This window comes from Mixophyes fleayi, chromosome 4, assembly GCF_038048845.1.
Source record: "Mixophyes fleayi isolate aMixFle1 chromosome 4, aMixFle1.hap1, whole genome shotgun sequence".
Lineage (NCBI taxonomy): Eukaryota > Metazoa > Chordata > Amphibia > Anura > Limnodynastidae > Mixophyes > Mixophyes fleayi.
In genome coordinates, this window is record NC_134405.1 from 133,550,949 (window position 1) to 133,577,808 (window position 26,860).

At 40.5% G+C, this 26,860-nt stretch overlaps 1 protein-coding gene across 2 annotated transcripts in view; it reads right to left on the reverse strand.

Annotated features, from left to right (window-relative positions):
• Positions 1 to 2,782: 2,782 nt before the first annotated feature.
• VPS13C (vacuolar protein sorting 13 homolog C) overlaps positions 2,783 to 26,860 on the reverse strand; it is a 218,151-nt gene continuing 194,073 nt past the window's right edge. For both annotated transcript variants that reach the window (XM_075208356.1, XM_075208355.1), the window contains 8 exons: positions 22,127 to 22,290; positions 19,447 to 19,492; positions 18,549 to 18,672; positions 15,214 to 15,328; positions 8,367 to 8,458; positions 7,800 to 7,923; positions 4,503 to 4,592; positions 2,783 to 3,273 (listed from right to left, as the gene is read on the reverse strand). In XM_075208356.1, coding sequence (XP_075064457.1) covers positions 3,175 to 3,273; positions 4,503 to 4,592; positions 7,800 to 7,923; positions 8,367 to 8,458; positions 15,214 to 15,328; positions 18,549 to 18,672; positions 19,447 to 19,492; positions 22,127 to 22,290 — 854 coding nt within the window. In that variant the 3' untranslated portion in view covers positions 2,783 to 3,174. The remainder of the gene's footprint in view (positions 3,274 to 4,502; positions 4,593 to 7,799; positions 7,924 to 8,366; positions 8,459 to 15,213; positions 15,329 to 18,548; positions 18,673 to 19,446; positions 19,493 to 22,126; positions 22,291 to 26,860) is intronic.

The following is a 26,860-nucleotide window of genomic DNA, read 5'->3' on the forward strand; positions in this document are numbered from 1 at the left end:
CCATAGCAGATATGCGGGATCCGACCATACCCACGTCTCTAGCTGCTTCACCTAGATAGGAGGCAGCTTCACTAATGTGGTCTGTTGTGGTCTTACTAAATCATCTACCTCGGCCCCCTCAGCTATACCAGTCCTGAGCGGAGAAGCCCATTCCTCTACATCCTTGTTAACCCATACACTAGCCATAATAGGCAGCAATTGTATTCCGGCTGCAACATATATATTTTTAGGAATGGATTCAAGCTTTCTGTCTGAACCATCTTTTAAGGATGTAGCTCCAGGGACTGGTAAGGTAATTTTCTTAGACAACCTAGATACAGAAGAGTCTACTAAAGGGGCCGACTCCCAGTCCTTCCTATTATCCTTAGGGAAGGGATAGGATGGCAAAAAGCTTCGGGGCACCGAGAATCTTTTATCTGGCTTTTCCCATGCCTCTGCAAAACGCTCATCTAGCTCAGCAGACACTGGAAACGTTATGACACACAATAAGGTATGAAGACCGCACCAGAGATATAGATAGATATATATATATATATATAAAGACCTAATTTATAGCATTAATTAATGCAAATACCTAGGGAACTCATAGGGGGTGCTCCCATAACACTTGATTTAGTAAATGGAACAAAAGGAAAAAAAAGAAGTGTATTTTAGGGAGGGGTGCTCCAAAAGGTCAATGAATAAAACATGAAGATTATTGGGTAAACGTTATAGCAGGTTTATACCTTTTGGCTGAGAGGAACCTGGTTTCAGGCTCACTGACCTTAAGGACCTGGTGGACTGCTATAATCAAAGCTTCTATAGTCCTTGTGACACTAGCTCAGACCCTTCCTGGATCAGGTCTGTGTCTGAATCCTGATGAGACTCACCTTCTTCCAAGGGAGGTAGTTTCTCGATATCAGATTAATCTGATTATAATACGACAGGCAAACCTCTTTTAAGTCACTAAAGTGACGTGGGGCCCTGAAGCTGCCGGGATTACAGACTTTGCTAAGAGCTCAACCCTGTGAGCCAGAGACTGGGCCCCTTCAGGTTCAAGTTGAGACCTAGACGCTTCCCTTTCATGTCTGGAAGAGGCTAGCTCGGCTGCTAATGCCGTCATAGCTCCGGCCATCTGAGCTACCCATACCAGGGCCACCTCGATCTGAGGGGGGACCGACTGGGTGGTAACAGAAGCAATACAATTCTCACAGTATTGTTCAAGATTACTCTGTCCTGAAATTAACTTAACAAGTTCTGCATACTATAGATCTTAGCTGCCCCCTTCCCTGCCATGTCTCATAACATACAAATACAGGAAAAACAATGAAAATGGAAAAAAGCAGAAGAAGCAGATAGAGAGGATATGAGCTGTAATGCACATACCTGGTATACACTGCGTGTCAGAACAAGCAGCGCTTAGACCTGTGACACCATACTCACAGTTACTGTAACTCAATGCTCTATCTCCATTGTTCAAGGGCTTCGAGTGATCCGGCTGATATGGAGGGAGAGACTACAGTGTGCTTCACCGGAGCTAGCGTGCTGGAGAGGAAACATTTGAACTTCACAGCAGCGGCATTAGGCTCCGCCCCTTCCGCTTAGCGCGTCACAGCCTGCCCCCGTCTTACAGACACCGATCCTCCCAGGAGGAATTCGGTTTATACTATACCTGCTGCCTGGCTTCGCTGGGTTGCGGGGTAGCAGTGGTAACCAGACGCAAGCTTCAGCAGCTACAATGCGATACTTGGAGACAGTGGTCTCTTTTGCTGGGATCCCGAAACTCAATCTATTTGTGAGATGGGCTGGGTCCACCCGGCGGATCCCTCGGTGCAGATGAAGGTAAGAGGCAGGACAAAACCCATCTGTCCTCAGGCTTGAGCTGCTTTAAAACTTAACAAAAGTTGTGAAAATAAATTAAAATCTATTGGAGAAGCCCAAAGTGTGTCCAACTCCTCGGGCACAAAATCTAAACTGGCTTGTAGGAGGGCCATAGAGATGATATAGTCAGCACTTCAAACAAAACTTTATTGTGCCAACTCCAAGCGAACACCCACTCTATACCCCATTGTCAAGACTTCTAGTGTCCCCTATGGATGAAAGAGAAAATACTAGTACAACATATTAAACGGACATCTGTGCGTGTGAGGCCTTAAAATTGTGGGCTTTAAAATAGGGCAATTTGGTTTTAATCAAAGTACAATATAGTGCCTTGCATTTGTTAACCAGGCACAATTGTATGACATACCCAATCACAAATCATGAATTCAGAATCCAGCATAGTTACCTACTAAAAATGACCAAAAAAACACCTTTCAATAAAATACAATACATGGTAAATCCACATATTTTGCTTTGCAGGGGATAATCGCTTCATACAGCCACACTGTATAGACACAGTACAATGCCAATAATCTTTAATACACTTTACTACACAGGGTAAGACTTCTATTACTAGAACACAATCTGGAGATTAGCTTATGCTGCTCTAGGTGTATAAAGGTTAACTCTTCACTCTACATAAAAATGCCACATTTCCCTGCAACTATGTTTTAGACTAGATAAATGGTTGGCTAAAACAATATTACAATAAATATTTTAATATTATTAATGATCAGAAACGCTCCATTTAACAAACAGTGGAATGAAATGGGATGTGAAAAATAAGAGTTAAAGCTGATGGTAAGTTTAGTGGCAATGACTATAAACATTAACGATTTGTGAACTGCCTCTTTTGCAACATTATTTATTGTTGGTAGATGTTTAAATACAAATATTAAAATGATGCACAAATGACAACATGTGAGCTTGTGGTATTTTTTTATTAAATGTATTAATTTATAGTAAGGCTGTGTTTCTTCATTGTAACAAAGCAAATATCATTTGAATATTCAAGTAATATGTGCAAATATCTGACCTCTAGAGCACAGTTCCAGATAAGAACTGAAAAGTACACAATACAAATCTACACATGGGCAGGATGTCGCTCTTTTATAGTGCAATAAGTTGGGCATAGACTGCTTAGAAAGACAAATCTAGCACAGAATCAGTCCATGCTTGGAAAATGTAGAGGCAGAACTGCTGTTTACACGGGAACCAATACCTGGAGTTGGCAAAATGCAGCGCACAGACGTTTAACTGGATCCTGGGGCGGAGTCTTGAAAATGCAAAATCAGAACAGATTATAGACAACTTTTAGTTGCTGTACTGTTTGATAAATCTCTCTGATTTCTGCCTCACTAATGTATGCTGTTGACAAGCAGCCCGGGCCTCATCTAAGGCTTTGAGAACCTCCTGAAATAAAAAATATAAATAAAATAATAATTCACAGAAAGATTTGCAATAGTGAAGGTGTCAAAATTTTACATAACACTACTTGTTTACATTTATAATTTGGCTTTCAGGAGAGTCTGAGGCAAGGTAAGAAAAGACCAGGTGGGCGGGGCTTGATGACCTGGTTTAAGGTAAAAAGTGGATGTGGCAATTATCATATATACAGGGATGGGCAGGGCTTAAATACGAGTCATGACCTCACTCAACAAGCAGAAGCTACGTGCACCACGGATAATTGCCTGCTCTTACGGAAGTCTGGCAGGCCTCTCCCTCATTCAAGAGTCTCCTGCGAGAACTATAATTATTCATAATATTTAGCTAACAGTCTATGTACAAGTTGGTTTAACCCTCTAAATGTTGGACATTTAGGAAAAATGTCTCACTAAAAGTGGCAGGCCAATTCGCAACTTTTATCATTGATACCGTATATGGTTAGTTTCCTTAACCTGCGTGGCCGCATCAGCCCACACAAAAACAATCAAACTTGCTAATGTGAAAAACGATTCACAAAAGCTAATAATAAACTATAATCACAAATCACAATACAAAACCCACGTTTCTTGAAACCAGGTAGACAAGAAAAATAAAAAGTACTTTTTTTTATATAATTTAAATGTAAAACCAAATATTGCACCGAATACATAGATGCCATAATTGTATACATTTACATATATATGATAATGACAAAATGATGGAAATATGATTAAAAATTTCTAATGTGATGCAGGTGGCAGGGGGAATGGGGTAATGTTCATTTTAACTCCCATAGTCAATGTGAGAAATACATTTAAATATGAAATGTAAAGGCACTATTTTGTATATTCTCCCCGTCTTTGCACAGGTTTCCTACGGTTGCTCCATTTTTCCCCACACAGTCCAAAACAGTGGTACGTTAATTGGTTTTTGACAATAAGGATTCAAGGGTGTGTACGTATGTTTGTGTGATGGGGAATTTAGGCAGGGGAATCTGACAGTTACTGAAACCCCATCATGTGCATGGCATTCATGGTAATGTGAGTGTCATCTTATGGTTACTCTAAATGATGGTATACCTTCAATCCTGCTTTCCCTGCATTGTCAGTAAGACACATATGACTGTAAAGTGCAGATGTCATGTAGCTACAAGTAGTACAAGATTGAATGTGCTGGAATCCATCATCTAATGACCACATTGTGAAGGAATAATTTACCTGTGCAACATCTCCGTTTTGGAGAGTGATACTTTTCTTCACCGCCTGACTGGCATGTTCCTTCTTCTGGAAGATTGATGGACTATGGTCCTGAGCAGAGAAAGATAAGCAAACACAGCTAAACCATTGCTGCTGGCAGATAAACTGCAGACACATAGTAATGTTATTAACTCAGAGGCTAGTTTTACAGAATGCATGTGTTTAAGGACTTGGGTAAAATAAATTATATGCCAAGTCCTGAGTGACTCCAACCCTTCCCCCCAGCAGGTCTATGATGGTGAGGATACACAAGACTGGATTCAGCACAAAAGAGTAGGATTGTGAAGGACCTTATATTAATTGGAGAATTAAAGCATGACTTTGCCAGTTTAACAACACATGGAAGGGGTGACCAATCATTTGTGTTGACATGTGTCAAATAGTATTAAATAATAACATTAATAATAATTCACAATTCATAATGCAGCCTGAGGAACTGGTACCAATGACACTATTGGGCACTTCATTGCCAATATTCATGAGGTATTGGTTCCCTCTAAAAAGCTAGGCTGTGTTTTCATGAATAGCGGTTCAGGTCACAAAATAGCTGCCTCCACTATGTGTATGATGGCGATAGGTGGCTCAGGGTCTGTAATAGACTTACAAACCCCAATATATTTTTCAACACTAGGATATACTCTCTGCCACATAATTTGAAGATAAACATCTACATTTATTCTCATTTCACATAATTTCATCTTCAGAAGTACCTACAGTCATGGCCAAAAGAATGACACCAGCCATAACTATGTTGCTGCAGATAACTAACAATTGGGCAGCCAAATGATTGCCAGTTCATTTACTATTCAACACAAATACCAATGTGGAAATTATAGATCGCTAAACTCCTGTTATTCTTTATTTACGGGATTCCCTATTGGACAGCGGGTGATACATACCTATGTGGTCTGAAAAACTAATGAATATATAATTACTCATTTATTGTTAGGCAGTCAGCAATATAGTCATATATATATTATCGCTATTAACACCATAAGATGATTATTTTAGTGGGGAGGTTATAATAGATAAACCTTAGTACTACATTTAATTATTTGTTGTTGTGATGATTATATGAAATAATATAGTTCTAATAACATTGTATACTATCATTCTTGGCAGAGACAAATCTTACCCATTAATAAAGGTGCTTATCAAGAAGGTACCTGTGAAATAGCAAAGCCATTGCAGCTGGTCTGCAATTTTATATTACAACACAGTTAATCACTATTGTTCACTTTTTTGTTTTTACTTATTTCACAAGCCTGTATGAAACTGTTGGAAAAAATATTTTTTAATGCATACCAATAAAATAGATGCTTTTAATTCAATTAAACATCCCGGAGTGCCTCGATATATACTTCTCTTTTTTCTTTTGGATTTATGATCTAAGTATTTGGGTGCACCCCTCAGAGAAATAAAATATAAATATCAGTGATACCAATTGAGATTTAGATGAATACCTATCATAATAGGGGATGTTCTATGATGTATATTATTGAATTAATAATCTGGTGCAGTTAATTTCCCTTTCTTACACTTCATCTTCAGAAGTACCTACAGTCATGGCCAAAGTTTTGAGAATGACACAAATATTTTTCACAAAGTCTGCTGCCTCAGTTTTTATGATGGCAATGTGCATATATTCCAGAATACCATGAAGAATAATCACATGAATTGCAATTAATTTCAAGTCCCTCTTTGCCATAACAATGAACTTTATCCCCAAAACAACATTTTCACTGCATTTCAGCCCTGCCACAAAAGGACCAGCTGAAATCAGGTCAGTGATTCTCTCGTTAACACAGGTAAGAGTGCTGGCAAGGACAGGGCTAGAGATCACTCTGTCATGCTGATTAAGTTAGAATAACAAACTGGAAGCTTTAGAAGGAAGGTGGTGTTTGAAATCATTGTTCTTCCTAAGTTAACCATGGTTATCTGCAAGGAACACGTGCAATGATCATTGCATTGCACAAAAAAGGCTTCACAGGTAAGGATATTGCTGCTAGTAAGATTGCATGTAAATAAACCATTTATCGGATCATCAAGAACTTCAAGGAGACAGGTTCAATAGTTGTGAAGAAGGCTTCAGAGCGCCCAAGAACGTCCAGCAAGCATCAGTACCGTCTCCTAAAGTTGATTCAGCTGTGGAATTGGGGAACCACCAGTGCAGAACTTGCTCAGAAATGGCAGCAGGCAGGTGTGAGTGCATCTGCACGCACAGTGAGGCAAAGACTTTTGGAGGATGGCCTGGTGTCAAGAAGGCCAGCAAAGAAGCCACTTCTCTCCAGGAAAAACATCAGGGACTGCTAAGGACTGGGGTAAAGTCATTTTCTCTAAAGAATCCCCTTTCAGGTTGTTTGGGGCATCTGGAAAACGCCTGTCCGGAGAAGGAAAGGTGAGCGCTACCATCAGTCCTGTGTCATGCCAACAGTAATGCATCCTGAGACCATTCACGTGTGGGGTTGCTTCTCAGCCAAGGGAGTGGACTCACTCACAATTTTGCCTAAGAACACAGCCATGAATAAAGAACGGTACCAAATCATCCTCCAAGAGCAACTTCTCCCACCCATCCAAGAGCAGTTTGGTGACGAACAATGCCTTTACCAGCATGATGCAGCACCTTGCCATAAGGCAAAAGTGATAACTAAATGGCTCGGAGATCAAAACATTAAAATTTTGGGTCCATGGCCATGAAACTCCCCAGACCTTAATCCCATTGAGAACTTGTGGTCAATCCTCAAGAGGCGGGAGGACAAACATAAACCCACAAATTCTGACAAACTCCAAGCATTAATTAGGCAAGAATGGATGTCCAGTCAGTAAGTTTGTGGCCCAGAAGTTGATTGACAGCATGCCAGGGCGAATTGCAGAGGTCTTCAAAAAGAAATGTCAACACTGCAAATATTGATTCTTTGCATAAAATTAATGTAATGCATGTAATTTTACTTCAGTATACCATAGCAACATCTGACAAAAAGGCTATAAAAACACTGAAGCAGCAAACATTGTGAAAACCAATACTTGTATCTACAGTCATGGCCAAAAGTTTTGAGAATGACACAAGATCTCATGAATTCCCTTATATTAGTAAAGATGTTCACTTTTATAATAAGCCTGGCACCACATCTATTTGCAATAAATTCTAACCAATTATTTAGGCAGTTACTTCATGCCTGCCATTAAAAAATAAATAAAAAAGAAATACCAGTCTCTCTCCATTTCATCTAAAGAGCCATTTTAGCAGTGAACAGATACCTTTAAGGAGAGTGTCAGTATATTCTCTTCCACTGTCGGTGGATGGAGGAACTCTTCAAAGGAGTAATCCCAATCTATACTTCTGTGGCCCAAAATCTCCAAATCCTTCACACACATGAGTCTCCTGTTTGTGCAAATAAACACATTCTATAAATGTACTAAACATACCAATGAGCACTGTGTAACGTTTGTATGACTGTGTTTGTCCTACAATGTGAAAACCAGTTCCATGACGGACCATGTTGATCCCATGTATAGTGCAATCCACTATGCACAGGTGCACAAATATCCAACGTGTAGAAGGGGGTACATGGACAAGGTGAAATGAAATCAGATCAATAAGCTTCAAGGGAACAGTGTTTCAGATGGTCTAATTAACATAGAAAATGGTAGAATACATGAGTCTAAATAAATCCGTTATGTGTGAGATTTACATTTGTTTCATATAGTTAAAAAAATAAACTTTATACATTTTAATTTTTTTAGTAAGCAATGAGATACTCCTAATAATTGTCCTAATAACAGGCCCATTAGCCTTTGGTCCAAATGAAAAGAAGTTAAACAAACCTGTTAGTGACCAGGATATTGGCTTTCTTAATTGGATTTAAAGAGCGGCAGTATCTGTAGATTTCTCCATCCATCTTTTTGATATTTGAATTCTACAAGATAAAAACAACAACAACAAATGCACCTATAGTTATGGTCACAGAATACTTCCCAATATAACAGAATATGTCAGAGCCCTCCTTCTAGCCACTAATGCAGAGCAACTCAATGGCCAACAGAATTTGTAATTTTGTAGCAAAACAAAAGTGCCCAAAGATATTATTTAGCTTTCATCTAACGAGAAAGAAGGTAAAATGCACTGTTCTTGAATACTGTACCTCTGGCTTCAGGATGGGATATCGAAGAAACAAGTCCAACGTTTATGAATGGGTGTAGCCCTCTGGGGCCTCTTATAAGGCCAAGACAGCCTATAGGCTGATCACACATAAGTATGCTGATGGACAGACATTTCCTACATAACCTCCACTCTGCCATTCTGTGATGAGGACATTTTTAGGCAAAGTGAAACCCACTCTTTACTGTAGCTAGCATTATAGTAATGGAATTGCCTATATTACAGCTATTTTAGAATTGTCCAGTCTCTGTACCAATAATGCTTATGTGTCAGTAGGTATGAACTCCCACATTATAGTAAGTTATAATTTATGAAAATCAAATTGCTTTACAGCAGCAGAAAATGCTCAGGAGCAAAATCATCTCAAAAAACAAAATATTTTTTTCAATTAATTACTTTCAATATAATCACTATACAATTGTCTTTACATTATTCTAACACATTAATTTCATATTTATCTGCATCTCACTCTATATTTGGTCTGAATGATACTCTATTACCCTCTGAGTATCTTTCTGTATTGCCAGCTCCCTGTTTGATCAAGCATCGTAATGAACATCTGTACAGTGAGAGTCACAGGATTTCCTGGTGGTAATACTCAGTTACAGTTCTGGTTGATGATAATGGTGTCCTAAAAATGTGTCTTAGAAGTACAATGATTAATGTTAGCAAGACACCTTGATAACACTCTACCATTTTTCAAGAAATATTAATGATTATTTAAAAATATATTTGTTCATGTATTCAATTAATTGAACAATTTGTGAATTACAGTTTTTAAAAAGAGTGTTCTATAAAACTGTAGAATTTTAACCTGTTATTGATTTTAGACCCTGATCAGTTTTGGCTCTGAAGAGCAGTATGATTTCCATACTTCACTTCAGTAGAAGTGGCTGGGAACTCCTATATAGTAACCTGATTAATTTACTCTTTTAAAGGAGATACTTCTGTTTATAATAGATGAACAATATAGTGGTAGTCTGACAAGAATGAACTGTATAAAGTCAAGTTAAGAAATTCTATTTATTGCTCAGTTTAGAGACCTAAGACAAAGTAGACATTAATATGCAAAAGCCAGTTACCATAACCACAAATAATTACAGTACATATATACATGACAAGTATATTTTATGGTTTCACATGTAACAGAAATAAATAATATCTGTACTTACAGGCACACTTAATAACAGGTAAGTATATTGTAAACTTAATTTCACACATCTTATTCAAAACAATGGTAATTGGTCCTTTATTTACCTTTATATAATGGCACATCAGTTTCTATGTAAATATAATGTAAAACAATAGCAGATAATGAAGATTTCTATGTTGCCTTCTTCTTAGCTAGATTTTATGTTTCAAATTTTTTTTTCTTTTACTATAATGTGTCTAAAAGCTCTCTAAGAAAACCATTCATGCTTTTTTTTTAATAGTGAAACTGTATATTGTGATCTTTAAATACATTTAATTTCAATAACATTTAAACATTTTATCATTTAAGACAGTTGCGTGTTATAAGAAACAAAAAGCCAGTAACATTGCGGACTAGCTTAACATAATGACACTACTATTGTCTGTGCTACTCAGTGAGGATAATGTAATATGGTGCAATATGCCAACCAATCAGATGTTTCTTTTCATTTTCTAACCTGCACTATAAATATAAAATTCAGCATTTGAATGGTTGCTTTAGGTTACATATTGTTCTATTTTATCAAATATGCCCCATTATGTCTTTATATATGCAGTTTTTGGATGAAGTTCATCTCCTATTGTGCTTATATAACTGGGAGGCAGTAACTATGATTAATACATCCCTGCAATTTCATTTATTAGAGGGAGCCAAGTGTTGCATTGTACAGGCACCTATGAGCCAAAATTTAGACTTATTATTTTGCAAAAAATTAGAGTCCTGGTAGACTGGAATTATTAGTTTTGAAATGGATTTTGTGGCGACTGGCATTATAATAATAGCAATGGATAGATTTAATATACTGAAAAATTTGTGTGTCCCAGGTTTCTATTATAAGACAATTTAAATAAACTCGAAGAGTCTAAAGCGTACTTGTGCCAGAGCTGTCATTTTCCCACTCTGCATGTCTGTGATAGAACTAGGCTTTGCTTCTGTTTTGTAATGCCTTTTACTTTGTTTCTTCTCATGTCTATAAGATGCAGCTGACCACATTCAGCTAACATAAGATAATAGATAAAAAGACAGTTACGGTAACTACGGAGACCTATATTACACTGGGAGCTGTATTATAATGTGAGCTTACAGCGAAGATCTCCCATAAATACAGTCCTCTTTCCGGATTGAGTATTTCCTTCAGTTCTGTTGAAGATTTCAGGAAGAATGGAGTCAATTTGCTCTAAGCTCATAGCGTGACCCCTTTCCCAGATTAAGTTAACATATGGGGAACCAGGGTACAGGCCCCACTTTGTTATGTGGGGGCTTATGTGAGAAAGAAAAGATATTGTTCAAACTTAGACCAACCCTTTAAAGCAGCAATCCTGTGAAAAACCCCCCAAAAACTTGGGTGGGTCTGTGTTTTTTTTTTTTATTATTAATAAACCACTGTGGCAGGCCATAAGAATCTTGGTATATACCATTTTTCTTGGTTTGTTTCTTCAGGCTACTACTAATGATTTATAATTCTGCACAGTTTCATGAACTACCATGACAACCAGTGTCGCATGGCACATGATGTAGCAAGCAGAGAAGCGTTTAAATGTCTCATCAGAGCTCTGTCTGCTCTGTGTATCGTAAAGTCCTTCAACTCATTCTCACCCACCCCCCCCCCCCCCCCCCCCCCCACGTCCTTTCACATGACATACTGTGAGCCAGGATGTGACTGGTAACCCCTAGTGGGTTTTTTGTGTAAGGTATGGTTAATGGCGCACACTGAAGACCACCAGGGAATAATTGCTTGTATTAAAACAGGGGAGTAACGGAGAAAAATAATAGTAATCAGGCTTCTAAGCTGCTGTGAGCCAGGATGTGACTGGTAACCATATCTTGCACCCTCCTGAGAGATTTTGAAAAAAAAGATTAAATTTTGTATAATGACAGCTAAGAAGAAATACTATTAGATATATACTTAAAAAGTACTTAGTTATTATATGTGGGATTACTGCTTTAAATAAAAACTTAAACCTTTATCTAAAATGTATAGTTGATGTTCAAGAGCTGGATAAATCAGAGGTGGACAAATAACTAGAGTAGGTATCGTAGTGTGTATGGTGTATGTAGAGATCTGAATTCTGACCAGTCTATTATTTTTGGTTTTTGCTAGAGATTGCAACACAATGTAGTGCAGTATGATTCTCTACACTGGTAACATTATGGGAAAAACCAAATAGACCAGCACATCTAGAATACACAAGTAATTGTGCTAGAAGATAATCTGTTACAACATAAATCTGAAAAAATAATAAGTGTCTGCGAAGCAGATGAGGAAGTAACAAGTCAGAAGCTCCACTGTGATCTTTTTGCCCAAGAAACAGAGCTCTAAAAGTTTTCCAAGCATGGCAAAGTTAATGTTAATATACGATTGTCTGAGCAACTGAACTGGCAGTGTTGAGCGAGATCTCACTGGCATTGGAATTTATCATCATCATCATCATTTATTTATATAGCGCCACTGATTCCGCAGCGCTGTACAGAGAACTCATTCACATCAGTCCCTGGCCCATTGGGGCTTACAGTCTAAATTCCCTAACACACACACAGACAGAGACAGACATAGACAGACAGACTAGGGTCAATTTGTTAGCAGCCAATTAACCTACCAGTATGTTTCTGGAGTGTGGGAGGAAACCGGAGCACCCGGAGGAAACCCACGCAAACACGGGGAGAACATACCAACTCCTCACAGATAAGGCCATGGTTTACGAATTGAACTCATGACCCCAGTGCTGTAAGGCAGATGTGCTAACCACTACGCCACCGTGCTGCCATACAACTTAACCCATAAAATCTAGGCAGGCCTATGTCTCTCTGCTAACTAACATAAATATGCCTTGCCTTACACTGACTACTTACTATTGTCACAAATAAACATCCACAATACAACCCAGCCCCCTTCCCAAATGTTAGTTTCACTTCAAGCACATTCAGAATTCCATCAAAATGGTCATGCAAGTCCCATGTGTCCTTATAGCCCACCACTGGTACCATATCGTAGTTAGATGGTATTGAAGGCAGGGCCTGATTAAGGGTTCGGCCCGCCCTAGGCTAATAAGCTAGTAGCAGCACCTAGACTTCCATGCCAGGCTAATGTGAGGTAGGTAAAAACAAACTCCGTCTTAATTAAAAATCCGGCTTCCGTCACCCTCTCTCCCCAGCGTCAATGTTTATATACTAAATTTAAGCTCTACTTGGCTTTTTATAAGGGCCACAGAACCTTTGTCACACATTTAGTTTTCATTAAAATCAGAACTGTATAGCAGAACGGAGGCATGAATGAGCGGTACTGAGGGTGGAGAGGCGGTCATGTCTGCACCTGTCATTATCCTTGTCCCCCTGCTCACTTATCCTCAAGCCCAAGGATGACTCATTGTCAGCAGCCTTTACCATGGGCATATGGAAAAATTAAACCTTTACTACATTTTTCTTTCATGTTTTACTTGTACTTTAGAAAACTATTCTCTTATATTTTAAAATGAATTTCAGTTTATACCTCATCTTGTCACAATTTTGCAACCCCCTCCAAATGCCTTGCTCCCTAGGCTGCAGCCTATTGGATAATCAACCCCTGAATGAAGGTCATGGTTCAAACCAATATACTGCAATACACAGGCATGCAATGAGCAGCTATGGATTAGATAATATTAACACTATATTTAACATGCACCTGCACTAAAATAATTCAAGGCAGTTGTGTATTTTCATTACCTGTAACATTTAATTGCATTATGGAGTATTATGATCTGAGCTGCTTTTTAATTAAGGGATGTCAAAGAGTGAACTTGTACTTGCTCCTGAGTGAAATTTAACCACATAAAAGTATAGGAAAATGCAGTTTTCATTAAACAATACAAATGTAATAAGTAAAGACCAAAAACAACTGCAATCTTAAATTAGAAAATTAGATCACCAGTGTTATCCATGGGCATATAGATGTGCACAAAATGGAAATAAATCATACTTCTGGAATATATTAAAAAGGCACATTCATTTAAACACCAAAATAAATCTATTCTAAGAGATTTGGTAAGATCAAAATGGCACATATACTGCATAACTGCTTATATGTTCAGCAGCAAGCAGCTCAGAAGACACCAATATATATGCTTATTCTGCATATACCACCTATACACTGCAATATGTTTCACCAGAGGCATCTCTGGAAAGAGAGACTAGTCAAGTTATGTAGTATGAAAGGCGACAGAAGTAATGAAGTACGAGACACCAAGAGGTCCATGAACTGAAGTCCACCCTAAGCATAAACATAATGCAAATGTGAGGCTCAGAATGAGGATAGGATAAATATATTTTACTCTCCTTCATTCCAATTCTCGCTGCGTGTGTGGAAAGAGAAAGAGAGAAGATAGAAGACAAAATTAGCAAAGTCTTTAGTTTATTCAATGTAGGACATTATGTTTGTCCTTATGTTCGAGGAAAACAAGAAAATGTGAATAGCATATTTGTGTACTGTATGTACACAGGCGTTAATCCCTTATACTTTACTGTAATAGACAAACCCTTCCTCACACTCCTCTGTGCACATTTGGTCATCCACTAGGACTACAGACATGCAGATAGTTAATGTTAGTATTTATAAAAACTAAATATTAAACTGCAGCACCCTCAATAACTATTCTCCACAAGATAACAATATATTACAAACACCACTGCATGAATTAACATTATTATTTATGCTTAAAGCCATTTTAAAATGATCAGGTTTATTTTAATAACAGATAGACATATGTAGGCTAGATGGGTCCAGAGAACAGATGCTCAGACTGGTTAATAAACATTAATTCAAAGTAAACAACCAAAGATACCGCTTTGTATATGTACAACACAAAGAGATTCATACATTGTTATCTTAGTTAATTATAGCATTTTAGAGGATTCAGTTCACCATGAGCGAACCCAGGTGAGCAATAGCCGTGTAACATAGGTGATCGTGAGTACGTTTAGATAGAAAGACATGAGACCTAAGATCAAAACACTGAGATGCTAAAATCTGCAGCATTTACCAAATAGTAACTGGAGATTTCATGATTACAGAAGCAGTGATCCCTATGAAGAATGCATATATTTTACACATTGTTACAAAACAACAACGGAACGTGGCACTTACTATTTTGTTCCATCTATTTAATATTGTCTGTGTATATAGCATTTGTGTTCACAATACAAATCAATGGTACCTGCTTTAAAGCTAATGTTTACTATACAATAAAAGCAAAAATGTTTGGTCTGAATATTTAATACTTTTGGGACTGACAATGGTGTAAAGCCTGTTATTAGAGAGAGCGGCTGGGGTTCCAGCAAACACCTACCTCAAATAAGTTCAAGCCCTGAGCTTCACTTTCATTGTATGGTCTAATTATTCCATCTTCATGAATGAGACGAGGGGCGCGAAGTGGAGACACATCCTCTGCAGACTCTGCTACTCTGAGGATATTAAGAAAACAAGTCTGTGAGCCCAGAAGATGTGGAAAATATTTGCAATTTTCAAATCTTTTACTCTATAGTGAATATTTTGGCTATCTGAAGAAAGAGCACGTGTTCTGGCCTAAAACAGGGATTCTCTGCTAGTGGAGCATGTGTATGCAGTTTTTTTGAAAAGGGGACAGACAGGAGTAAAATGTCTTTATGATAGTCCCACATACTAACTTCAGCACTAATAATTTGCCTGGTGCAGAGTTTGTCCCAACAACATTATAACTCAGTAATGGAGCCAAGGCACATCGCAAATGATTCAATGCATTTGTTTATTCTGGTGACACATTAAAACAGACGAGACGCTCTAGAATTTTTCACCATATGTCTCACCTGACAAAGAAAACAAAACAATTCTGAAGCATCAGTTACTTTTAATATAACAACTCAAAGCCCAGTACAGTTAAATGTGTGTAGATGTTACATACAATTACAAACTGAAACAGGAACCTGCTAATAAAAGCTCACAATCTAAAAGTTTAAAAGTGAACAGCAGAGCCACAAAGGACAGACTGCACTGCACTGCGGCCATGCTGGTGGAAAGGTACAGTTATTGAGGTAAGGAGGCTAAGAAGAGCCAGGATAAATGTCTTTGAATAAGCGAGTTTTCATCAACCACACAGAAGTTGGGAAACTGCACAAGAGCTTCAAGAACATGGTAGAAAGCTCCAAAGAAGGATCCAGCTGTAGAGACGTCTGGCAGACTAGTGAAAGGAGGTAACAAGAGGCGATAAGCAACAGGACCTGGGATATCAGCTTTTGAAGTTTGAAAATCTTTAGATATGACTTTACATTATGGGTGGGGCAGAAATGTGAATGAAACTATAATGTAAAGATAGCATTGACAGCATTGTATCTTGGATGTTAAAGTAAGCCAGTTCAAGTATAGAGGCAGAGTGGGGAAGGAAAGGGTGCATGGTTAGTGATGTAAACTGGCCTGGTAGCAGCATTCATAATGGACTAAAGCGAGGACAGTCTCTGTAAACAAAGACCGAATAATAAAGAACAGAAGCAATCAAGGAGTAATATGAGGTGCATGGAAATTGGGTGCCATGATGGAATTCTTAACATTAAATTCAGGAACTTGGAAGAAACCATACTAATTCAGTTTAGAATAAGATTACTTTAGGTAGTGAAAATAAATAGACAGTTTTCTGCGCTACATAACCTTTTGGTGAGAGCATATAGTGTATTGGGCTATACAATTTTCAAACTTGAGTGTCATTGTGTTGGATATCCAGGGGTATATTTACTAAACTGCTGGTTTGAAAAAGAAGAGCTATTACCTACAGCAACCAATCAGATTCTAGCTGTCATTTATTTAGTACATTCTACAAAATGACAACTAGAATCTGATTGGTTGCTATAGGCCACATCTCCACTTTTTCAAACCCGCAGTTTAGTAAATATACCCCCTAGAGTTTTAAACATAAGCCTTTAGCATTAAACTGACAAGTAGGGGTGGTAGAGAAAAAAGGAGTCTCCTCATTTCAATACAAAGGACTATTCATCATCCTCAGGAATCTCAGATAATTCTGATAGTCCTTCCTTCAAATCAGACGCCTATGGAGGCTGTGAGACTTTGGTTAAACTTGGCAGGAAATCATCTTGCAGACAGTGACTATAGAAGTGCACATTTAAGTCATCCCAAGTAATTTCAACATCTGTGGAGTAACTTAAGGATCTGTCTGACTAGAGACTTCTCAAGCCGCCTTTCAATATGAAATATGCTGCGGGACCATCTTATTATAAAAGTCTTTCATTCAAAACTAACCAACTTGGAGCTGTGGAAGTTAATTGGCTTCTGACAAACAAAATTACCCTAGCATGTGTGTATGGTCGGGAATTTAGACTAAGTTCCAATAGGGCAGGGACTGTTGTGAATAATACTATGCTGTGTAATATGGTGGCACTAAGTAAATGAACGGTAATAAATAAAATATCCCCTAGATTTTGATGGAGCACTGGGATTAGGATACAGCCACTGAATAGCTGGAATTTTGTTTCAGTCTATGGCAAGTACCCCACAAGGAAACCAAGAATAGCTCTAAAGTGGTATGCTGAATGCATTACAGAAAACACTCTGAAAAACACTATGATTTTAAATGCAAAGCTACAGCCAGGATAATAATATATGGCTATAGAAATAAAGCGGTCGAGAAAAATGAAAAGTGACAGTCCCTAATCCTATGCCACCCAGTGGCCGGACGGAAACAACCAAGCTAGAGAGAGTGGATCCTGCCTACCAACAGAGGCATTAACATTAGTTCTATGCCTCCAGTCACAGAATGTTACCAGCATAAAGGTGGTAAGCGAAGCCATAGGAAGTTATTAGTTAACCACGAGATTATGTGTAGATGTAGGATAGTAGACGGCATAGTAGAGCCTTGAGAAATAATAAAATAAAGTTGGAAATTAGAGGAAGACACAATATGTGTGATTGGAAAAGGCCTAGTCATTATTGTCTAGGGCAGTGGTTCCCAATCTGTGCGCCTAGGCTCTCTGGGGTGACTCGGCGATCTCACAGGGGTGCTTCGGCCAGGACCAGTGGTAAGCAAGGCGGGGACTACTTGGTGCCTTGAAAAAAATTAGAGAGACCCTAAGTGTGAATTGAACGGAAAAAGTTTGGGATGCACTGGTCTAGGGAGCAGAAGCAAAGGTAGTGAAGTCTGATATGATAATTATCCAGTAACCTTTGGATTTGGAATGAGCAAATAGTTGGTCACATTAGTAAAACCAATTTTAGATTGTACGGGTCAAGTAGGAGTTTTTCAGAGAAGGAATGGGTCAGAAGACTATTTGGAAATGGGTTGCAGAGACATGGATCAGGAGTTTTGAAAACCGATCAGGGTCAAGCAAAATGGTCTTTACTATAGTGGTGATGGAAGTTTGCAATGAAAATAGAATTTTTTTTAGAACTTAAAGGTTTATTAATATAAAAGAGGCTTGCAGCATGGAGAAGCACTTGCCAATCATTATAGAAGAGGAGTGCAGCGTCTGAGTGTAACAGCAAAATGTTGCTCCTCACCAGCTAATGGAGAGATGATGGCTGTTGGTTACATGCTATCAATTTTAATTGATTTCAGATTAAACTTTACTTCAGACCTGGCACTGGGTGTGAAATCAGTGGGAGTGCTTCAGCACAGAATCCGTTTTCATGGAACATTCATACCTCTGAATTCCTTGGAAGGTGCTGCTTGCCATGTCAATTATTCCACCTGTGGGCCTCGCCACAACACCCACAAGTCCCTTTCCTATGCCTTTGAAGAACCCAGCAGCTCCTTCTTTCTTAGCACCTGAAACAAAGTAAAAACAAAATATGTATATCTATATACACACATATACATACACACCATGTAAGGAGAAACCACAAAGATATGCCAATAATGTGTATATTCCAGAACCAGCCTGTTGCTGAATTGGCAGTCCAGCAGCCCCACCCCACTCATCTTATAGTCCTAGAAGAAATCTAGGTGGAAAGGTAATTATGGCTTAAGGGCTGCAGTGGAAGTTGCTGCTTCTGTTGTGGAGTTTTAGGTTAGTGCTCAGTGTATACTACTATGCAGTAGATAAGCTGGTCATAGCCTTCCATGATTGGATGAAGGTCAGAGATTACTAGTTTGTAGTTCAGCTTTAAAAACCTTTTTAAAAACGTATTCAAATTGATTTGCTTTTTGAGAGTAAATAAACCATAGCAGCTAATGAACTCTCCATTCCTTTCTGACAGGAAGTCACAAATCGATCAATAGATAAGAGTAAATCATCTCCAAATTGCCTGGCTTCAAAACATTCCTTATCTGCAGTATGCATATAGCAAACATTCCTGAACTCTACAGGGCATTATAGCATGTAAATGATCCATGTTTTAAACAAGCTAAGGCCATCTGTTTGGTATATATGAATGTCTGTTTCTCCCACAGCAATGTGAACTCTTCACCCTTTACTGGCAAAATAGTTGCCATGTTTTCAAAGAAAAGCAACAAATTATGGAATATTCACACAAACGCACTGTATACCGATAGAGAATAGCATGGAAGAAATACAAATGAGAGAAATCAGTAAGTGCCTACCTTCCACAGGCTTGGTAATTATCCCAGTCACTCCTCCCACTACACCCTAAAAGACAGACATTTCTTTACAGTTAGCATCTACATATCTCATATAATACAAAGTATTGGTGCTGGTCCCAGCACCTCTTCAGAGCAGGTTTTCTTCTGTCACTTTGCAAATAGTATAGGAAAAGCTGGTCCCTCTCACATAAACCATCAAGCTAACTTATACTACATGAAGAGTATATATTACACATAGGAGGACATGGATAGCAGATGACCAGCGATTTACCTCATCATCCCTGTGCACGGATTGCTGATTAGTCAGTATCCTGAGTGTGCCTGCTGGGGGTACATTGGCTGTTCTCTATATGAATACCTCCCTCTCCCCACCCCCAAACAAAATAATAAAAACAGATTGGGGTGGAACTGGAGTTAAAAATACTAGCTCTGATAACTTGTTTAGTAATCTTTAGCTTGCATGAGAGAAAAGTGCAATGTACTGTAGAATTTATCATCCATAGACTCCAACGGAAAAACCTCCCCAAAACAAATCATAAGAAAAGTTAAGATTTACCACACAGAAGCTCTAAAACATTTTAAGATAAATGTTTCAGTAAAATGCCCATATAAAATGGTTTAATAGTTTAATATATTCACATTTAAAGGGTCTTAAAATAAATGTAATTAAAAGATAGTGCTATGAAAGTTGCAAAAAAAATTGTGACTAAGGATAGCCCCTCTAATACAGCGATTATCATCATCATCATCATTTATTTATATAGCGCCAACATATTCCGTAGCGCTTTACAATTGGGGACAAACATAGTAAACTAATAAACAAACTGGGTAAAGCAGACAAAGGTGAGAAGGCCCTGCTCGCAAGTTTACAATCTATGGGATTATGACACAAAATGGAAGCAATTTGGATGTAGGTAATAATGGTCATCTGAAAAACAAAACATGACATTCTGTGGTTCAAGCCTGAAAATAGATACCTATTTTATTTGGTAATGTGGAACTTAATGTCACTTTTCTTCTATGAACAAGAAAATTGTCAAATTTGAACTGTAAAATATAAAATGTTCTCACAAACTGCTTTATCAATAGCAACCTCCAGGGGGCAATATCGCCACAGGCAGTTAAATAAATAGCAATCAAGCCTACACAATGTTAACCTTCATGTGGTTCTCTTAATATGCGATACTACCAAGCCTACATTGTCCACTAAAATTCAGAACAGTGCAGCTTGTAAACATCTGTTCACTGAATACATAACCATGATTAGTGGTGTGATTTGTTTTTTCCACACACCTTTCACAGAAGGAGCTTAATATGTTCAGACAATGCAACAGTATTTCTTTGCTCAATTAACACATTTCCTGTATATGGCATTAATGTTTATAACAATGAACTTTTGAGCAGTGTATGGAGCAGAGTTAATTAGTGCATTCAATGAATTGTATGCCGTCTGTTTTCCACAATTGCATAGAAAGTACATTTTATTAATGTGGAAAGTGAGAGAGTTATTTCTTTTGAATTATTACAGGGCTACTCAATAAAACAAGAGGTGGATTACCCAAGATAAACAACATATTACTGACATAGATCATGAGTTCATTACATCATTTCATGAGGCTGAAACATGATACATACGAAAAATATTATTGAATCCATCTACAACTGGAACAGTGCATATACCAGGGGGGCAATATTTTGTTATGTTATTTGGACCTGTCACTTGCACACAATGGGAGGCATCCACTTTCTGGGTTGAACCAGTTTACAGACTATTCATTTTCTAGGAATCAGTGACATCATTACCTGATTAACTATCATGATGCCTAACTTACACTCAAGAGGTACTGGTTCCTAGCGAATTCATAGGCTGTATTTGCCCAAATGTTAGTCCACCCAACAAACTGGCTGCCCCAACTGTGTGTAAGTGAGAGGACCACTTAAAAGCAGGACAGAGGGTACTTTTATTTGGGCTATCAGATTAAGAGCTCCCTTTAGATGTGGTTTGCCCTGGTACTGTTTTAAGCTCAAATTCTAAAAAAAAAGTCAGCAAAATGCACCTAGTTCACACCTCCATGTCTATTGATACTAAATGTTTATATGGAAACTCTCTCACTAGCTCCAACTACCAAGATGGCAATAGTCTGATGTTCAGAACACTTCAGTTCAGAAGATACTCAACCTCCCGCTGCCAATAAAAAGGTCAAAAGAGAATTCTGGATTTGATTGCTGCCGACAGCTGGAGTGTCAAGAGCACTGCTTGGACGGTTTATTCCAAGCTGCGGGTTTGAAAAAAGTGGAGATGTTGCCTATAGCAACCAGATTATAGCTATCATTTATTTAGTACATTCTACAAAATGACAGCTAGAATATGATTGGTTTCTATAGGCAACATATCCACTTTTTCAAACCAGCTGCTTGATAAATTTACCCCCAGAAATTCAGTTATTTCAGTCCTGGACTTCCTATTTTCTAACAGTGGCCCTGGACAAAAAGGTCAGAGACCGTGCAGGTCAAATTATAATCTGCGATATATACAAATAAAGTGAATCTGATATGCACTTGTTGCGAATACATTACTTTACATACATGCTCATAGGATAGCCAATCAAGAAGGGTGTGCAAATAAATACCAATTTAATAAAATTAATATTTTTTTTCCTTTGTAATAACTAATGCTCACCCGTAACAATCCTTTCCCTCCCTTTGCCAGACTGTCTCCAAAGTCCTTGGGCTGTCTGCCCATCTCTTCTCTCCTCTTCTGCTGATATTCTTTATCCATAGTGATGGCAGCTAAACCCTTCCCCACAGACCCTGTAATACGAGACACCACTCCAGCTGCACCCCCTGCGCAGAGAGAAGGTAAGGCATCAGTCAACACAGTGAACTGTACTAATCAACTCTTTATGATTACCTATTCCAAAAACAGTGGCAGAATAAAAGAGGATTTCTACTCACTGTAAAATCAATTTCTCTTGCTCCACTGGGGGACACTGCGAGACATTGGGGCATAGTGGTGGGTGTGGGAGTTTAGGCACTAATAACTTATATGATTTTTACTCCCCTCTTCTACTATGCCCCTTCTCTCATGTGGATACCTCAGTTTTGACTAACCAAGTGTACGCTAAGGAGCCGGCCTAAAGGGCAAAGTATAGAGGCTTAAACATTCACATAATAGATTATCTACAGAGCAAGGGAGGGTGCGCAGTGTCCCCCAGTGGAGCAAGAGAAATTGATTTTACGGTGAGTAAAAATCCTCTTTTCTCTTTCCTACCACTGGGGGACACTGCGAGACATTGGGGACATACCAATGCTGCCCCTAAGGGAGGGAATGCTCTGGAACGGCTGCACGCTACACTTTTCGGCCAGAGCTTGCATCAGACGATGCAAAAGCCTGCAATCTGTAGAACGTAGCAAAAGTATGAACAGATGACCATGTGGCCGCTTTGCATAGCTGTTCTGTCGAAGCACCATGACGCGGCGCCAATGACGCACCAACCGCCCTGGTGGAGTGCGCCCTAAGCAAATGAGGAATTGGCTGAGATGCTCGGACATATGCCAGGCTGATGGTGGAAGTGATCCACCGAGCAATAGCCTGTTTAGACGCCGGCCAGCCACGCTTTTTTGCATTGTACAAGACAAAGAGATCCTTAGTCTTGCGAACTGTGGCTGTACAGTCTACATAGCACCTAAAAGCCCAGACTACATCCAGCAACTGCAAGTCGTAATCCAAGGAATCAGACGCCGTGGAAGAAGAAGGTGAACTGGGCCGGAACGCCGGAACTACGATCTCCTGATTCAAATGGAACCTAGAGACGACTTTAGGGACAAAAGAGGGTTTTGTGCGAAGCACCGCCACATCCTCGTGAAACACAAGAAAAGGAGAGATGCAGCAGAGAGCTGCCAACTCAGACACTGTCCTAGCTGATGAAATAGCTAAGAGAAAAACCGTCTTCCGAGTCAGATGGTGCAAAGCTGCCGTATGAAGAGGTTTGAACGGCGGATGACAAAGTGCCCTGAGCGCCAAATTAAGGTCCCAGGGCTCCACCGGGTGAGAGAATGGGGGCTGAATATGAAGAATCCCCTGCAAAAAGGGACCTCACTGAGAGCCGCCAGTTTTCTCTGAAAATAAAGAGAGAGCGCCAACACCTGAACTTTAAGCAATCCTAGTCGGAGTCCCTTATCCAGACCCTCCTGTAAGAAGGCCAACAGCCTGGAAGTATGAGATTCGCACCAGATAATGTAGGTTTTCCAGACTCTGTGATAGATAGCCGAGGAAGATGACTTCCTAGCCTTGATTATGGTGTTAATGACCCATGACGAGAACCCCTTAGCCTTAAGGACTCAACCGCCATGCCGTCAAAGCCAGACGATTTAAATCGTGGCAAAGAAGGGGGCCCTGAACCAGAAGGTCTGGGCGCATGGGCAGACAAAACGACTGCCCGGTGGACATTTTTAGAATGTCTGAGAACCATGCCCTGCGAGGCCATTGAGGGGCTACTATGATGGCGGGAACCTGCTCTTTCTTTAGTTTCTTCAGAACCCGCGACAGCATGGGTTATGGCGTAAAAAGATACACCAGACTGAACTGCCATGGAATGGCCAAGGCGTCGGATGCGTGAGCTAGAGGGTCGCGGGACTTGGCGCAGTACAGGGGAACCTGGTGATTTAGCCTGGAGGCCATGAGGTCGATCTCCAGCATTCTCCAGCGTTGAACTAGGAGGGCAAAGGTCTCCTTGCATAGAGACCATTCGCCCGGGTGAACCTTTTGCCTGCTGAGGAAATCGACTTCCCAATTGTCTACGCCTGGGATATATACTGCCGAAATCTGAGGCACATGGTGCTCCGCCCATACCATGATCCTGGCTGTCTCCTGCATGGCCCCTGTGCTGCGAGTTCCCCCTTGATTTTTTATGTATGCCACAGCCGTGGCATTGTCTGATTGAATTTGAAGAGGCTTCCCTGTTAGAAACCTCTGTGCCCTCATCAAGGTTCTGAGAACTGCCCTGAGCTCCAAAACATTTAATCGGAAGAGCAGTTTCCTGGGGAGACCAGAGTCCCTGAAACCTTAGGGATCCCGTGACCCCTCCCCAGCCTGACAGACTTGCGTCTGTGGTGACTAAGGTCCAGAGGCCCGACTGGAGGGTCTGACCTTTGTCCAGATTCTGCGTGGTCAACCACCACGTCAGAGAAAGTCGAGTCGGTCTCGACAGGCGGATAATCTGCCTGTCTAGATGTTCGTGAGACCCCGACCACTTCCAAAGGATCTGTAGCTGGAGAGAGCGGGAATGGAAGTGAGCGAACGGACACAGAAACCATAGTCCCCAGCAGCCTCATGCAGCTGAGCATGGATACAAGAGGACGAGCCAACAGAGCTCTGGTTCTTCGCTAGAGGGCGCTGATCTTGTCTTGAGGCAAAAAGACTCTGCGAAACTTTGTCGAACAGTAACCCCAGAAAGCACATGCACTGAGCTGGGATGAGGGAGGATTTTGGAATATTTAAGATCCACCCATGGGCTTCCAAAAACTCCATTGTGGTCTGCACATGGCGAGCTAAGATTTCTGCCGACGGAGCTTTTAACAGAAAATTGTCTACATAAGTGACTATAGTGATTCCCCTCTGTCTTAGAATACTCGCCATAGTGGCCATGATCTTGGTGAATACTCGAGGAGCAGTTGCAAGGCCAAAGGGGAGGGCCCTGAACTGAAAATGGCCCGGCCCCACCGCAAATCGAAGCAGGCGATGAAGATGACTCCATATGGGGACATGCAGATACGCATCTTTTATGTCGATGAAAACCAGGAACTCTCCCTATTCCATGCCTGCGATGACCGACCGAAGGGACTCCATCTTGAACACGGAGTAATTACTTGTTTGTTTAAGGACTTGAGGTTCAATATAGGACGAAACGATCCGTCCTGTTTTGGCACCAGGAAGAGGATGGAGTAGAATCCCCAACCTCTTTCCTGTGTTGGAACTGGAACAATGACGCCAGACCCCTGAAGCTTTACTACCGCCTGCAAAAGCGCTTGATGTTTGAGGGGGCAAGCGGGTACGGGAGACGACAGGAACCTCGTGGGGGAGGTTGGGTGTAGGTCTATGATGTATCCTCTTGACACGACTCCCCGCGTCCAAACGTCTGCCGTGGCTGTCCACCACTGGCGCCTGAAGCAAAGCAGTCGTGCCCCCACCACAGATACCCGAGTGGGGGCGGGGAAGTCATGCAGAGGGCTTATCGTCAGGGCGCGAAGCTCCCCGCCTGGAAACGCCCCTGCCTCTGCTACCCCCTCTTCTAGGGGCAGCCGTCTGGCCTCTGTCTGTACCACACCGGGCTCGGGAGAAGGAGCGAAACTGAGTCTGACGAGGTTTGCGGGATCCCATGGGGAGAACATTACTTTCCCCCCCCCATGGCCACCTCAATTACTTTTTCAAGCTCTGCTCCAAAGAGAGCGATTCCATCAAAAGGCAAAACCTCCAAAGACCTTTTTGACTCAGAGTCCATGGTCCACGAACGTAACCATAAGGAATGCCGTGTTGCAATAATCAGAGCGCCAATTCTAGCATTGACTGCCACAGCATCAATGGTTGCCTGCCCCAAATAATCAGAAGTCTCCTGAATATGTTGGGCCAGGGAGAGGAGATCTGCACGCGGGGTGTTGTTTTGGATGGCTGAGACCAACTACTCCGTCCACATCTGGACTGCCTTATTTGCCCAAGCAATAGCCATCGTGGGTCTGAACATGCTACCAGAAGCTATGTATGCTGAACGGAGAGCGTGATCACACTTTTTGTCTGTAAGATCTCTGAGGGACACACGATCTTGTGTAGGGATGGCTGAGGAAGAAGACAAACGGGCGACCGGTGTCTCAACCCTAGGAGACGCCTCCCACTTAATGGAGTCCTCTGCTGGAAGAGGATAAAGGCTCTTAAATGTGCCTGGCATCACGAACTGCTTACCTGGTCTTAGCCAGGTGTCCGTCACCATTTCTACCATCTGCGGGGACGGTGGAAAGGTTGCCACCTGTGATTTTACCCTTTTAAAAATGGAAAAACCTAAGTGAGCCGAGGGTTCAGGGTCTGGAAATCCAAAGGTATGTCTAATATCTAGGATAAGACTGTCTACATTATTGGACGAGGCAGAGTCTATGCTAAGCGAGTCTTCCTCCTGCGTATCCAGCTCTAAGTTCCCTTCCTCATCTGAGGAATGATCCGAGTCTGGAGTGCGAGCCCGGTTCACCTCCCCCATGACTCGCTTGGCCCTGTGGGAGATCGAAAGCAGGCGTTCTTCACTCTGAGCCGCAGAACCCTGGGATGATGTGCCTGCACCTTCTACAGGGTTGCACTCCAATTCCTCTGTATGTGTGACCCGCTGCACTGCTGAGTGAGCTACGCTGGCTACCTGTGTGTTTGCGGCAG